General features: G+C 34.4%; 2 protein-coding genes across 2 annotated transcripts in view; both read right to left on the bottom strand.

Annotated features, from left to right (window-relative positions):
- Nucleotides 1-3,268, bottom strand: part of LOC126380683 (cyclic nucleotide-gated cation channel subunit A-like) — a 96,797-nt gene extending 93,529 nt beyond the window's left edge. Inside the window, exon 1 of the mRNA XM_050030246.1 lies at nucleotides 3,188-3,268. The gene's annotated coding sequence lies outside the window, so the exon portion shown is untranslated. The remainder of the gene's footprint in view (nucleotides 1-3,187) is intronic.
- LOC126380708 (uncharacterized) overlaps nucleotides 1-16,089 on the bottom strand; it is a 48,544-nt gene that overhangs the window by 31,462 nt on the left and 993 nt on the right. Inside the window, exons 2-3 of the mRNA XM_050030303.1 lie at nucleotides 14,977-15,049; nucleotides 3,701-3,793 (exon numbers count right to left, since the gene is read on the bottom strand). Of these exons, the coding sequence (XP_049886260.1) occupies nucleotides 3,701-3,793; nucleotides 14,977-15,025 (142 nt within the window). The 5' untranslated portion in view covers nucleotides 15,026-15,049. The remainder of the gene's footprint in view (nucleotides 1-3,700; nucleotides 3,794-14,976; nucleotides 15,050-16,089) is intronic.

Raw genomic sequence — 16,089 nt, 5'->3', positions numbered from 1 at the left:
CAGTGGATTAAAAATACAGATTTTGCAAAAGTATGTAGTTGTGAAAAAAAAAATCAATACAAGTAATAATCTTGAAGGTTGGCACAGTGGGATCAACCGATTTGTTGGACGAAGAAATCCATGACTGATATTTTCAAAAAGCAAACTAACAGAAGTAAAAATTACTAAGAGATTGACTCTCAAATTAATGATGCCATTAAAGATTTAAATGAAAAAAAAATCGCCACTGGGCATTGCCTTGAAATAATTTCTCTATTTTCATTTAAATTTTAATAACAGTTTGTATTTAAGTTTCGAATAAGAATGTTTTTTAATTTCGTTTGTTATGTATAATTATAATCGAGAAAACAACTGAATTTTTATTACTCTCAACGCCATCAGTTCATTTATAGATTTCACTCTCGTTTAACTTTTTGGTATGATTCAGTTTCGTTACGTACAAAGAATTCTTACTTCGAAATCAGTTACGAAAATAAAAACAGCGGTTTCAAATACGGAAAAATACTTCTCGTGTCAAAACCAGTTTCGAACAAAGAATAATTACGTTTACTTCGAAACTTATTACGAACTTACAGTTACGTACACGGCTGAAGGGGGTGAGGTGAGGGTAACTTATATCATTTTTCGATTGATTTAGATTGGGATATAGTCGTGACCTTATGTTCATCATCATCTTTGTTCAATATCATTTATAACTAACAGCGCCATCTAGCGCACATTTTGTGAAACATCACTACTAAAAAGATACTAAAGATATTTAAAAGTGTTCCATAACTAATCAAAAACACCAACAGATGTGGCTAAAAAGTAACGCTAATAAATCGAATAGTTACCAAAATTGAGTGATAGACGAACAGGACTTTTTTCTATCAATTCTATAACTTTTTTCTCTTGGAGGAAGAATTACAAAATTTACAATGGAGAAGACGTTAACAATAATAGCACAAGTGAGAGAGAGAGAGAGAGAGAGAGAGAGAGAGATGAACTAATGCAATAGTCCCAAAGAATAATAAACCTAGAATCATTTAATGTCCTAATCATAGTCTCACTTTTATTTGTTAAGCACATAAAACAACTCCCCGCGAGTTTCGGCTTGTTTAATATGTCTTGATGAGCTTGCTGCCTCTAGGTGGTTATTGATGGTTGGTATTCAGGGTCTAATAATGAGATTTTCAGTTGGAAAAATGTTTGAACTGCGGTCTGTCACAGTTTAATTGTAACTCCCAGAAGCATTTACAGATAAATTTCTATTGATTGAAGACGGCGAAGATTAGAAATCTAAATTATGGATGGATCTAAATTAGGAAAGCAAATTGCGAGGACACAGAAAAGTTACTTTGCAGACGAAACTGTTAAGGTTGCTCCATCACCATTTTACCAACTTTACGTATTGCATATGGATTGAAATTCAACGGAAACAAGGACAAATATAATACCAGTAAGTATACCAGTATTTTATATATTTTATTGCCAAATATAACTGAAAAAGGCGTGACTTCAGAATTATAAATTAACTAATTGAAAATACCTACTTATTACTTTGTGCGAAGTAAATTTATTTATTGCTTTTTAGTTTTTTGCGTTTGAAGTCGGTTTTTTTTGTTAAAAATTTTATTTTATTTAACGATTTTAAGTGACACACACACATACACACATGTGGTTGTCAGTGGAAGCTGCTGTCATACAAACTCACGCACACATATAGATACACTAGATTTCACGTGGTTCGCTCGCTGCTGAAGCAGCTCGCGTGACCTGTTTATTCGAAACTGTCCCTCTTCGTATGGCGAAATGGCATTTTGATTTTTTTCAAGCGTGATGGAATTTGACCAAGATTTAAATAGGTGTCGTGAAAGAAAAAATGGTTCACGTGCGATAGTTTTGCCAGGCCTTAGGGTGTTTCTCTGAAGCGGAGCAGTTTTTGGTGACCAGAAAGTATTTCCGTACTCGACATGACGTTTTGAGTAAGCACCCCATACATTATTTTTACCCAAAGGGGCTTCTTCCAAAATAAACAAAATTTTGTATGGCGGCCATCTTGTTTTTCCGCCATTTTGTTTTTTTCGCCGGCGATTGGGTTTGATCAAGATTTGAATACGTTTTGTGAAAGAAAAATTGCTCCAGATTTTTGAAAATTTCCCTCGATTTCTCTGGTCTTCCATCATCAGACCCTGACTTCCTTGACATGGGACCACCTTGGGTACATCTGTTTTCGAACAAAAAAAGAATTATCAAAATCGGTTCATATACGACGAAGTTATGCCCGAACAAACATAATAAAAATATACGGTCGAATTGAGAACCTCCTCCTTTTTTGAAGTCGGTAAAAAGGACACGTTGGAAGTGACTATCGAGTTTATTAAATGAAATTATAAGAAAGCCTAGTTAAATGTTGCCAGGACTCTCTTTCAACAGGCGGAAGTTAGAAGGTCTTAAAAATATACGGTCGAATTGAGAACCTCCTCCTTTTTTGAAGTCGGTAAAAAGGACACGTTGGGAGTGACTATCGAGTTTATTAAATGAAATTATAAGAAAGCCTAGTTAAATGTTGCCAGGACTCTCTTTCAACAGGCGGAAGGTCTTACCATCACTTTTACGATAATACAGAGTGTTAGTGACATCGTAACGAAAAAAAAATGGAACGCCTATTTTATTGTACTAAAAACGATGGTGGGTGTTTTTCTTGTCGCAAATGTTTAATTAAGATTTTCAATTTTTACTGTGCCGCAATGTAAGTCGAACAACGCGCCACACAGACTCTAAACCTACGCGCGTTTATATTTTTAAATCATCTGTATTTTAAACGCAGATGTTTGGTGTTTTTTGAAAGTTTTGGTAGTGTTTTTTTTTTAATTAGATACTTCATATAAGTTGATTTTATCATAAGTTATTATTGTTATTACATTACAAAATAAAATGCAAAATTATTGTCGAGATTAATGAAGATTTATTGAGGGGCAGTAGAAACACTATTATTTCCATATTTCGCTTATAACATTTTTAATCAATATCAAAATAAATCTTTCGGCGTATGGCTTAAATCAAATTTCCCAAAAAAATAAAATCGATTCATCCTATTTTGTTTGGGCTAACAGTTTTGGCGTGAGAATCAGTGCGCTGGTCAGTAAGGAAACAAACGTGAGAAGAAACGAACAAGTAAATGGCCATTAAAATCATAATTCCTTACTTGATGACTGCGCATGAATGGAATGCGGAGTGACTTTTATGACCGGAAGCGAAGTGACCGTTCGCCGCAAATCTAGTGAATCGGCTTCTGTAATATATTTATTGTTTTTGAATTGGAGCGTATAAACGAAAAATAAATTTGACGACGTCATCTTTAAGAGTGTTGATGCTAGATGGCGTCTCCATGATATTACCTTTAGCTAGAACAGCGGCAATGTGTATCACATTTCCTTTTTAGATCGATCGATTAGTATTAGTTTTATGGGATTTTTGCATCATTCTGTAGAAAGAATGTGTTTCTGACTGTTCTATTCTTATCTACGCAATGAAGTTTCATTACCTAGTTAGGTATCATTCGATTTAGAGGGAAGTGATCCTATAGAAAGCGTATCTTTATTGATGCATTCGTTATTTATATGTTACAATAGGATTAATAAAGTTACGGTCAGAAAAAAGCTATGGTATGAATTATTTGAAATTTGATTTCCTAATAAAGCAAAAAAAGTTTACATACTGCGATACGACCCTGGCGAGAGCGAAGTGTCGATGTGAACGAGGTATTGCCTCGGTTTTCTTCCTGACCAGTCTCGAATATTTGGATCAGCGTCTGAAAAAGTAGCAAAAAATCATAAGTTATAATTTAATCATACTACAACTTTATACTACTCGTAGTCACACTATTTTACGCGTGGCTATCTTTTCAACCTCTGCACAAATAACGACCGCAATTGAGATCCCGAAGATGTAGGTGCGGATTTCAGCAGAAACCTCCTAATTTTATTATAGTCATACGATTTGCCTTGCACATTGATACTCGTCGCTCATCACAATAATACATAATATGCATTACAAAAAATGTGGACATACATATTATGAAGAAGATGGCAACGTGCTAATTAAAAAAGTAATAAATGTTTTGGCAGCATAATTGTATCTTTTGTTCCCACAATTTAAACACTAAATGTTCCCACTTTAGGAACGTTCCCAAACGTTCCCAGCAGTAAAAAGGCGCATTACCAGAATGTTCCGTATTAAGGATAAGTTCCTAAATGACGCATAATGTACTCATTAACAATGGTACTGAGATTAAACGAGTATTAAATAAACTTGCAATAGTTATATGTAACAAGAAATACCTACTTTAGCAAATACCTACTTTGGTAGTATTTATTTATTTTTTGTTGGTAGTTATATAGGGTTAGTTTACAGTGCTATAAAAATGATCTCTTTCGACAAAACACTCCTTAGATCAGTCTTATAACAAACAATTTGGGAACGATAAATCTGACTCAAGTTTAATACGTCAAAACAGCCACCATTTTGGATCGGGTTACAGAAGAGTTAATAATTAAAAATCAGTTAAATCTAAACGTGGAGGACATGTGCATGTGTGTGCTAGTATTGAATGCATATTCTTATCACTTAAATGAAACACTTGATAACAAGTATTATTGGCGGTGTACAAGAAAACAATCAAGTGGCTCTGGTGCAAATGTAATAACTTTATTTGATTGTCATGAACATACATTTGTTAGTCAAAATTGTGATCATCCACATTTACCAGTGCCTGAAAAAAATATTGATATTAATTTTAAAGCCAAATTGAGAACTAGTGCGAAGGAATCTATGGACAGTCCATCACAAATTGAAAATCGTGCGCCACAAGTGCGCCTCAGTTGCCCAATAAACAAGCTTGCCGAATGATTGTGCAGCGTGTTAGAAATAAAGGATTTCCTAATATACCGGAAATAGACGACGAATTTCATGTACCAGAATATTTTTGCCTGGACAATATACATGTAACAATGAAAGTGTTGTCATTTTTCGTACTAAAGCTAATGTTAAGCGTATGAATACTGCACAATGCTGGATCATGAACGGGACATTTTCGAGTAGTCCAACTCCGTTCTGTCAATTTTTTTCTATTCATATTTTAGTGGGAACTGAAAGAGGCGCCATTAAAGTTCTACCTATGGTATATATGGTATATACTGTCTTATAAGACTGAAAGCTGTTATTTTTTTGTATATTAACCAATTTTTAAGGACCACGCAGTAATCATCGCAGTCAAACGACAGTTTCCAGAATGCGCCTACAGGCTCTGCTTATTCCATTTGACCCAAAGTATTTGGCGTCATGTCCAGTCAGCGGGTCTCGCAAGGCGATATGCTGAAGAGTTCACATTTGCGCACAAAATTAGACACTTAGTTGCGCTCGCTTTTCTTGAGCCCGCTGACATATCGGAAGCCTTCGGAATCAACCAAGATAAAATATTGCCGAAAGGAGCAGCTGAAATTGCCTCTTAGTAAACACATAATTCTTTGTTTAATTAGGTGCATTAAACAAACTTTTAGTAATATTTAATCACCAGGGTGCATTAAATATACTTTATTCACCGAAGTATTGAACCTTTTTATCCGTAAAAATCTCATAAAATTTCAAGCAGGTTGATAGGCACTCAATGAAGTCAATGAGTATTCAACATTTAAGTGTCATAATTGTTTGTCACATCAATTGTAAAACAGAGTTTGCGTTCTGCAAATCAGTGATTATAATATAATAAATAAACAAATACTTATATTATTTCAATTGATATAATGTCTAACTTTCATTATATACACAGAGGAAGAGGTGTGGTACAATAGTACCACATATTAACATGTCATGCAATAGCATGACGAAAGACAATATTTCAAAAGAAAAGCTATAAAAATGCTTCTTGTTGGTGGAGATGTTACTAAAATTTAACTACCACTAAATGTACTTGCTCCATAACTATATAAAATGTAAGTATTTTTTCTAATTCTATTGTTATTACCTAAACAGGATGACGAAATATTAAAAGAAACTGCACATGTTGGTGACTATGTAAAGGACGAAACCAAGAATGAATGGGCAAAACAATTGGAAGCATGGAAACAACAAGTTATGACGATGCACTGGTTCCTAAAATTTATGAAAAAGCCATGGAAACCTTTGAAAATACTGGCTTTGATACTGTACACGAAATGCCGTCCTTTGAAAATGTTAAAGTAGGACTATACAAAATGCGGAATAAGGCCCTAGGTGTACCTAAAGTTTATTTTAGCAATGATGACAACATAGAAAGCATTGTCATACCACATAAGTTTTGTTTTTTGCTTGACGATTTTTTGCTTGCCGAGTTTAAGTCAGGCGACGGTAGGAGAATCGTTTTATTTGCAACGAAACAAGTTATGAACTTAATGGCAACTATAGATGATTTTTTTGTAGACCTTTAAGTGTTGTGTCCCTCCTTTTATCCAATTTTTTACAATTCATGAAGATTGTGGCACTAATTTGAATACAACCAATATAAGACCACTTGTCTATGCTCTAATGACCCATAGAGACTCCGATGCGTATGGGATTTGGGATTTTATTTAAATTGATTAAGTCCCAAATGGGTTGTCTGGAAACCAGTCAAATTTACCTGCGACTTTGAAAAAAGTACCATAAAAGCTCTTTGCACTATTTTTCCAGATATAACCATAAACGGTTGTTATTATCATTTTCAAGAATGTTTAGTGAGAAAAGCGAAACGTTTAAACATTTTCAAAGTAAAGAACAACCGACATTACGTGTTTTTTTGCCGAAGTCTGGCATTATTGACTGACTATATTACGGATCAGTTCAAAGAACACACTCGTCTTCAACCCATTCTCAGATATTTAAAAAAAATGCGGCTGAACCCAGAAAACATACTATTATGGTCGGATTTTGCAAAAAGACACCGAACTAATAATAATGTGGAAAGTTTTCACACTACACTCAGTAGAAGAATAAAAAAAATATAATAGAAGCCTGCTTGATCTCATCGCGGCATTCAAAAAAGACGCAGATACCAAGCGCACACCAAAGCGACGTAGGTGTAGCTTTATAACAAACGACGAATTTATACTTCAGGCCCAATTAAGCCTATTACATGAAAATATTACTGTAGGTCACTTTCTGGAACTGGTACGTTAGACCTTAGAATCATTACTATGACTGGGTGGATTAAAGTTTACTATTTATTTATATTAGATGTCTTTTGTTTTACCACGAGCGATGCAGGTGATTAAAGATTACTAAAAGTTTGTTTAATGCACCTTGGTGAATTAGCTCAGGTGATTTAAGTTTACGAAGGGAAAATTGACCACTGGTTTAACAAATATTATATAAATGGATCTCATCCCACGCATAAAAGTACCGACACTGTTTTGATAGTAAAAAGAAATCAGGCATTATTTCCAATTTACGATCGCACACTTTCTGTTCGAAGGATACAAAATGCATTAGAATCGTGGATGAACTATCCATTTGGCAAAATAATTCTCCTACGACGTGTGCTATCGGCGAAAGATTCGTTCGTTTAACCAATCGTCGTTAAAGAGTGTTTTCGGCGAACCGTTCCATCGTCGTAGGATTCATTCGGACTACGAACCGTCGATGAACAATATTTTCGGCGAAACGTTCCATCGACTAAGTATTTTTTCGTTCAACTAACCGTCGGATTAGTGTTATCGGAAAATCCTCCTATCGGTGAAGAGTATTATGGAGTACCATACGGACATCATGGCCGCCGGACTTTTCCGAAATGACATCAAAACTAGTCGAAAATCTCAGTTGACTGCAGGCTCTCAATCGTCTCTTTTCAGAGCGACGCGATCGGCATTTGTTTTGTATTCATATTCCCCGTAGAAAACAAACTTCTTATAAACTATTATTGAATTTGCCTTGTTAGGTATGAGACACACTGACTGACTCACTGACATAGTTGTTCTCCCAGAAGGAACATCGGGAGGTAAAACTTATGTATGGAGCATATAATTGGGACATCACGATGAGTACAAAACAACTTCCAGACCAGATCATCGAAAACTACGATTCTGACACAACACTTTCGCTTCTTTCAATCTCATCAAAAACTTCATGCATGCTTGCCGGTTCTTTAAAATATCCCGGATCTGTACGCGGTATACACATCATATCTTTTTTGTAGGTCCACTTGGATAGGTCCCATTCGTTCCATAGAACATGACGTCATCGGACAAAATGAGACTTTTTTCCCATTATGTTCTATGGAACTATATGCATGCATTTCCCCCGGCTTTTTTATTAGTGACGTTGTAGAGTACACCTTTTGTATACTGCCATGATTTGGCTCGCCAACACACCATCACTCTGTACAGGCAGACCGTCCTGCATTGACTGGCTGTTTGTCTTGCTCTGTATTCAGATGACGTATGCGCCCGAGACAAGGATAGCAAAATCAATACACTAGAGACGTCATAGAACAAAATGGGAATTGTCTTTTCCAGATTGTTCCATGTTTCTAATCTCTCTGGTTGAATATCAATCTTCTTGCCAAATCCTATGTACCTACAGAAAGGTGTCAATATTTGACTTTGGTATTCAAAAAATAAATAATCGAAGAAGGACGTGAATTTAAGCCGACGATGATATGGATAGAGCCTCAACAAGCAAGACTCAGATGTTATAGAAGACTATCAAAGTATTTTGTCATTAGTTGGCAATAAAAAACTACGATTAAAAGAACAACAACTATCACCAGTTTACGAACCAGAGCTGTCTGTGCCGGAGAAGATTTATTCTTCGTTTATCCCACTGAGTTTTGTCCCACATAAAAAAATCCTCCCAGACAATATGCTTCCTTCGTCCCAAAATATAGGTAATTTTAAATATTTTATTCCTACTTCGTCTCATTTTGTATTAATTCTACGGCCCATGTTTTTTTTATATGCCAAACTTACTATATTGTAGAATCAGCAAATAATGATTACCTATTATTTTAAATATTATTATTAAATATTTATTATAATAAAACCCATTAACCGTTCTTAGTGGGAAAGTTGTGAGGTGACGTCTCTGGAATTTATTTAAAGAAAACGCAGGTAAAATAAAGTAGATTATATAGAACATTTTCTGGAAAAGTAATCGACTTTTTGTTAGTAGTTACTTATTGTTGATTTAATTTAAAAACTTATTATTATGATTGTGTTTTAACCTGATTTGTTCATTAAAAAATCATTTTTTTTTACTTTTAATTGTAAATATTGCCTAATTATTGTTTCTTATATATCTGACTGTTCTGTAAATATTTAAAATTATTATTATATACAAAGTGTTAGTGACATCGTAACGAAAACTTTGAGGGGTGGTTCAGGCCATGATTCTGAGTTGATATCAAGTACAAATATCCGTCGCAAAAGTATGGATTGGAAAATAATTAAAAAGAAAAGAAAAATTTTCATGAATTTTTTGACACGAAATTCCACTTGATATCAACTCAGAATCATGGTCTGAACCATCCTCCTCAGTATTCGTTACGGTGTCACTAACACCCATACCTACTTATATGGCTACCGTATGTACTTGTACGGGGTGTAAGTGTCATCGTAACGAATACTAAGAGGGATGATTCATCTGATTATTCTGAGTTAATATCAAGTGGAATTTTCCATCGCAAAAGTATAGAATTGAAAATAATTTAAAAAAACTAAAAAAAAATCATGAATTTTGCGACGGAAAATTCCACTTGATTTTAACTCAGAATCATGGTCTGAATCAACCCCCTCAGTATTCGTTACGATGTCACTAACACCCAGTATACCTACTTACCATTTCTGTGATTTTGATTGTGATACTGAATAATAAAAGTGATTTATATTTTAATGAATAGACTTGTTTATTAGTATGTAACTTTAAAAAAATAAGTATAAAGTTAGTATTCTTGTTTGTTGACTATACCTTTGAAATACCTACTTATAATTTGGGACGAAGCAAGACTTCAATAGTGATATGGGACAAACTTAGATTTTTTTGTAATGTGGGACACAACTTCAGGACGAACGAGGGATAAATCCCGGAGAATGAGGACTGCCCTGTGTGTATTGGAGGAGATGATGACGACAGGAGGAATGAATATTTCAGGCTTCTCATTGCGGAAGAGCTCAAGCATGTGAATTCTTGTCTGAGGACGGCAGTGTATCGTCATTGTTTAAAAATCGTTGATGCGTTTAAGAAAAAACATATCAACGACGAATAAATCAAAATTATTTTTCCTCCTCCCATTAAAAATTAGAAACCTAAGTACATAATTGTTATTAAGTAGGTACTCGTAGTAGGTTTTATAGTGATACAATACATTACAAATATATACATTTAAAATATTGGTAATTTTATTTAACTATGCTTTAAACAAAAATTTTGTTTAAAAACATTTCAACACTTATTTCATTCACAGTCAGTTGCAATTGATTATCAAGTACCTATGTATTGGTCTCTGCAAATTTTTGTTATATATCACGTTTTTTATTTGTCTTTGAGCCGTACAAAATTGCTGTTTAGCAATAAGGCCGCCTATTGTGCTTATGTTTTATTCGTATGTTTATGTCCTTTGTATATGTTGTTGTGCAATAAAGTATTATTGATTGATTAAAAATTTTCCTTGCTTTAATTTTTTGGAAAGCTGCATCCTCTGTCATTTTTTTCATATAATATATTAGAAATTGCGGTGGAGTACATTTAAAATGTCAAGGAGACAATTTCATTGTCACTTTCGAGTACCTTCCTTTCGAGTGACCAGTTAAAGTCTCTAAACTTGTTCTATGGAACATATTGAAATTAAAATGTATTAGATATGTGATGCTTCGTCGCCACGCCACGCGCGCAATTTTAGAATAAATAATACACAAAATATGTTCGTAAACTGTTCGTTATTTGTTCTATATTGAAAAAAATGTACTATAGTAGATTAAGAAATAATAAATAAAATATGTGGCGTTGCGACGAAGCCTACTTTCTGCCCACGCCACACTTAATGAGATTTAATAAGGTCTTCTATGGTTCCAAATACATCATTAAATAAATGTACTGTTATTGTTCGTTGCATTAAACTTATAATTCTAGGAAATAAATAGACAGAACAAGAAATAATTAAAAAATAAAAATAAGGAGTGGTAACTTTCGATGTATAAGTTCACTAGCAATACGCACAATGAACGTTTGCATTGAGAGAAACATCAGGCGTTTATTCAGTTAGTTTCCGTCACAAACTATTTTCTACTAATTACTACTACTAATTTTACTATATTTTTTTTATTATACTAATTTTTTACTAATAATACGTAAATAAAAATAAAAATTGTTAATTTTTTATAGGTTTAATTCCCTATGTGTAAAAAATCTTCAGAATTATTTACTTATACTCGTTACTTTGGTTAGCCTTAAGATCAAAGGATGTACGTGTACATAATTTAATTGTTTGTGTGATGTGCAGAGAACAAAATATGATTTACTATATAAATAGATAAACGCCCTTTTTTTATCCTTTCCTTATTTTTAATTATTTCTCTATATTTCTTGAAACTGTATGTTTAATAAAACTAACAATAACAGTACATTAATTTATTTAATTTATATGGAATCTGACCAATAACGCCTGATGTTTCTCTCAATGCAAACGTTCATTGTGCGTATTGCTAGTTTCTTTTTTTTTGTGCTAGTTACTATACATCGAAAGTTACCACTCCTAATTTTTAATTTTTTAATTTTTTCTTGTTCTGTCTATTTATTTCCTAGAATTATAAGTTTAATACAACGAACAATAACAGTACATTTATTTAATGATGTATTTGGAACCATAGAAGACCTTATTAAATCTCATTAAGTGTGGCGTGGGTAGGAAGTAGGCTTCGTCGCAACGCCACATATTTTATTTATTATTTCTTAATCTACTATAGTACATTTTTTTTCAATATAGAACAAATAACGAACAATTTACGAACATATTTTGTGTATTATTTATTCTAAAATTGCGCGCGTGGCGTGGCGACGAAGCATCACACTATTAGATGTCCTATAGAACAAATAAAACTAAAAAGTCTTATTTTGTCCGAAGATGTCATGTTCTATGGAACAAATGGGACCTACCCTGTCCACTTTCGTTCATTCTTTCTACATGTCTGAACCATCTTAGCATCGATATAAAATGTTTTATTCTGCTATCAGTAGCTCATGTAATAATTATCTTGTATTTAATATTATATACTTACGAGAATCACTGACCCTATGTCGTCACTATTCTTATTACCTATATTTGTACTTAAAGCTTTTACATTTACGGCACTTTCGTACTAAAATGACATGACAAATATTTTGTAATTTTTCCCACAGAGATATGTTTTTATTTTTTATTGCTTTGGTTTTCCCCGAAGGGTAAGGCAAAGGGAACTATGCCCATACAGCCATGTCTTATGTATTTTTTCTTGATGATGATTAATGAAATGATGAAAGGTGATGACGATGAATGATGAAACCTAAGCCCCCACCCTCGGAGTACACTCCTACTCCGAACCTCAAACGAATTAACTCAAAAGTCTGCATAAACTATCGAGTTATGAAGCGGCTTTTTGGCACGAAGCGAAAATAGATAGTTACACTTTGTTTATTGAATATTCCGATATATGTAATAACACTATCACGAATGTTTTCCAACTAACTTAATGAGATCATTGACCACAAAACACCATTTCGTATTAATTATTTAGATTATTCAATGAAGAAAGCAACTGTCCCGTTCCCGTTCTCGCCAAAAAGCCCCCACAGAGATATTTGTTTTAATAGCATCATGTTCGAGAACAAGGAGATCGTCTATGTTGTTTTTACAAAAGCAAAGTATTAGTTGTTAAACAGGGTGGCCCAGAAGTTCACGTTCAAAATGAAAAATTAAATAGAGGGCCGCATTGACTTCCAGAAACACCCGTATGTATGTTCAGCGATTATTTACGGTTTGGGAGATATGGCCTACTTATTTAGCACCTGTTTCAAGTTTTTTACCATACTTCAATTATTTCTTCGCTACCCCTTTCTGAATAATTATTTTATTTTCATCATCATCATCAGCCCATTAACGTCCCCACTGCTGGGGCACGGGCCTTCCCTATGGATGGATAGGGAGATCGGGCCTTAAACCATCACGCGGGCCCAGTGCGGATTGATGGTTATTAACGACTGCTAATGCAGCCGGGACCAACGGCTTAACGTGCCTTCCGAAGCGGTCACCCATCCTATGACCGGCCTTTGCGAAAGTTGCTTAACTTCAACAATCGCAGACCGAGCGCGTTTACCGCTGCGCCACCGAGCTCCTCAATATATTTTTATTAATATTTTATTTTACTTCATATCTATTCCTAAGGAAGTTGACCATTAGCTCCAAAAATAAAAACAGCCAAATCAAAGACAAAAATATGTTATTGGAGTGAGAATTTGACCAAAATTGTTACGGTTGTTAAAACTTGGCCGAAGAACACATGAGAAAGTCGTGGACTCTGAAAGTAGTTCTAAAAACAGCTCCATTTAATAGGTTTCTAAAAGCCTATTAATAGGTACAGGTAGCTTCATTTAATAGGCTTTTAGAAACCTATTAAATGGAACAATTGAGGATCGTGGAAATACTATGACAACAAATATTTTTCAGTTCTATGGTACTGTGACGTCACAGTACCATAGAACTAATGGGAGTACCTAATTGACCTCTTTCCTTTTTACCAAAAAAGGAGCGGTATGTGTTTGACCTCTATGTATGTATTAAGGAATGCAATCCCGACTCGAGATCGCAAATTCGCGATCCCGCGGGATTGGAAATATCAATCCCGCGAGATCCCGTTGCCGTTCTATACGTACCTAGTATTATTCCTTATTCTATGACTATACGTAAATATTTAATTTAAGTACCTAATTATAAGAACTCTGTCAGTCTTATACAGAATAGAGCTTCGTCTAACTAGTCCTACGAAATGTCTATAGAAAATGAATAGCGCCATCTCTTGAATAGTTTAAAATATAAATAGCCTCCACACGTCACCACCGCCATCGCGAGTTAGCCATATAGTATTATACTTACATACATAACAGATGGCGCTACAGACGCCATCAGATGGCATTCAAACAATTTACAGACGTATTTGCCGCATGCATAACTATTGTTTTTTTTATGGATTCCTAGTATGGTAGTTAAGTGTCCGTCAACCTACCTAAAGCTTCTCGCATAAAATTTCCAAACGTAAGACAAACAATGGCCATTCGGTTTTTGTTGCGAAATCAACAATATGATGCAACGTTTATATTCCTAATCAAACTCACACACACGTTCCTCAGTTAACACTCAATTATTCTACTAAATGCCTCCGGATTCCAGCGGACTTACCAATAGTTTCGACACGATGACAAATCTCATTTTCTCTTATGTTGATATTGTTAAGAAGTAAACTCATCTTTGTCTACCACTACTATTGTTATTTTTATCATGTGTATTTATTTTATAGTAGAAACGTTTTAGTAGATAGAGTAAATACCCTGGGACGACAGCTTGTCGGCTTCGTCGCGAAGTTATTTTCTCAAAACGCCTGTGGTAGCAAAAGGTCCCTTTCGCGAATGTCGCTGCAATTTGCCTTTACCAACTTTCAACACGCGTTTAAAGAGTCAGGGGAGTAAGTTTTGTTAGGGGATTGACGTGCACTTTGTTAAGTAGTAAAAACTGACGAATATTCATAATATACGTTATTTAACGGTGAAGCAAAACAGCAGAGTAGTTCCTATAAAAAAAGCGAACTTGTCGTAACTTCAGGTTAAGTTAAGATACTCCGTGTAACGGCTTTTGCCTTGAAAATTCTATGACACCAACATTTACATCTAAAGTCTTAAACCATATGACGTGAACCTGATTTCGTTCGTATTTCGCGATTGATTATTTGAGAATCAACTCACCATAAACTTCAACAAGAAGCCGGTAGACGTTTTCATGGCGAAACTGCATGGCAATGTGCAGAGGAGTATATCCCTGGAATATAAAATAAGTTCTAAATATATTGATATCATCAGACATAACAGCCTCCATGCAGTGGTAAAGAGCAGGTAGGTATGATGATGTCGGTCATTGATATCACAACCCACACCAGAATAGAATATAACCAGACATAGAAGCTTAAAGATAATATACACATTTGAACAAGACTGTAATTATCCGCCCCTCTGCCGTTTTTCAACAGAACATGCTCCGTACCCAAATCTAAAGGTATTCATTTCGAGTCTAAGTTCTTTGTAATTTACTTCTGTCAGGCTCCCTTTGCGTCAATATGTTGTAATTTATAAATCGAGTGTAAGAATAATTAAGAATTAGTACAAGAAAACAAAAACTTCAATCGTATCTATGTTTTTTTCCCAAAGCCACCTTATTATAAGCTACGCATCTGTTCCCCAAGTTATACTCCCGCTAGAGAATCCAATATTTATACTGAATATTATCCGCGATAGATATTATCCTGCTTGAAAATTCTTATTCAATATTCAGCAGTAACAGCTGCAGGTATTTCAGAGAAATAGTTGATTCAATCCAAAATGCTTAAAACAAAAAATACTTATAACATTATAATTTATAATGAAAATACCAATTACAATATCGTATTAAATACACCTAACACCTTGGCAATCAGTTTATATTAATAAACTACACAAAAGAATTACTGAATTACGTAAAATAAGGGCGTCAGCTACTTTTTGAGCTGTTTTCGGAAAACCTGACCTAAACTATTTCTTGTTCGTATGTGGATGTATTCAGGCGCTGCAGATTACTGTAGCTTTATTTCATTTCTATTTTTCGGATTACTATCCTGATCCCTGTCATGATATGGATATGAAACCCTATTAAAAGATAAATTCTTATTTTAGGGCGGAGAATCTCAGAGCAGAGATCAGCGGGTAAAAAGATCACATTGATGCATTTCATCCATGATTGCAATTTAACATTTCCGTACTTACATAAAAGTAAATGCGCAATATGAAATGCTCAATGTGGCCGTTTCAGACTCTCAATTGCTATTG

This window comes from Pectinophora gossypiella, chromosome Z (assembly GCF_024362695.1).
Source record: "Pectinophora gossypiella chromosome Z, ilPecGoss1.1, whole genome shotgun sequence".
Taxonomy (NCBI): domain Eukaryota; kingdom Metazoa; phylum Arthropoda; class Insecta; order Lepidoptera; family Gelechiidae; genus Pectinophora; species Pectinophora gossypiella.
This window is presented reverse-complemented; position numbering and strand designations above follow the sequence as displayed.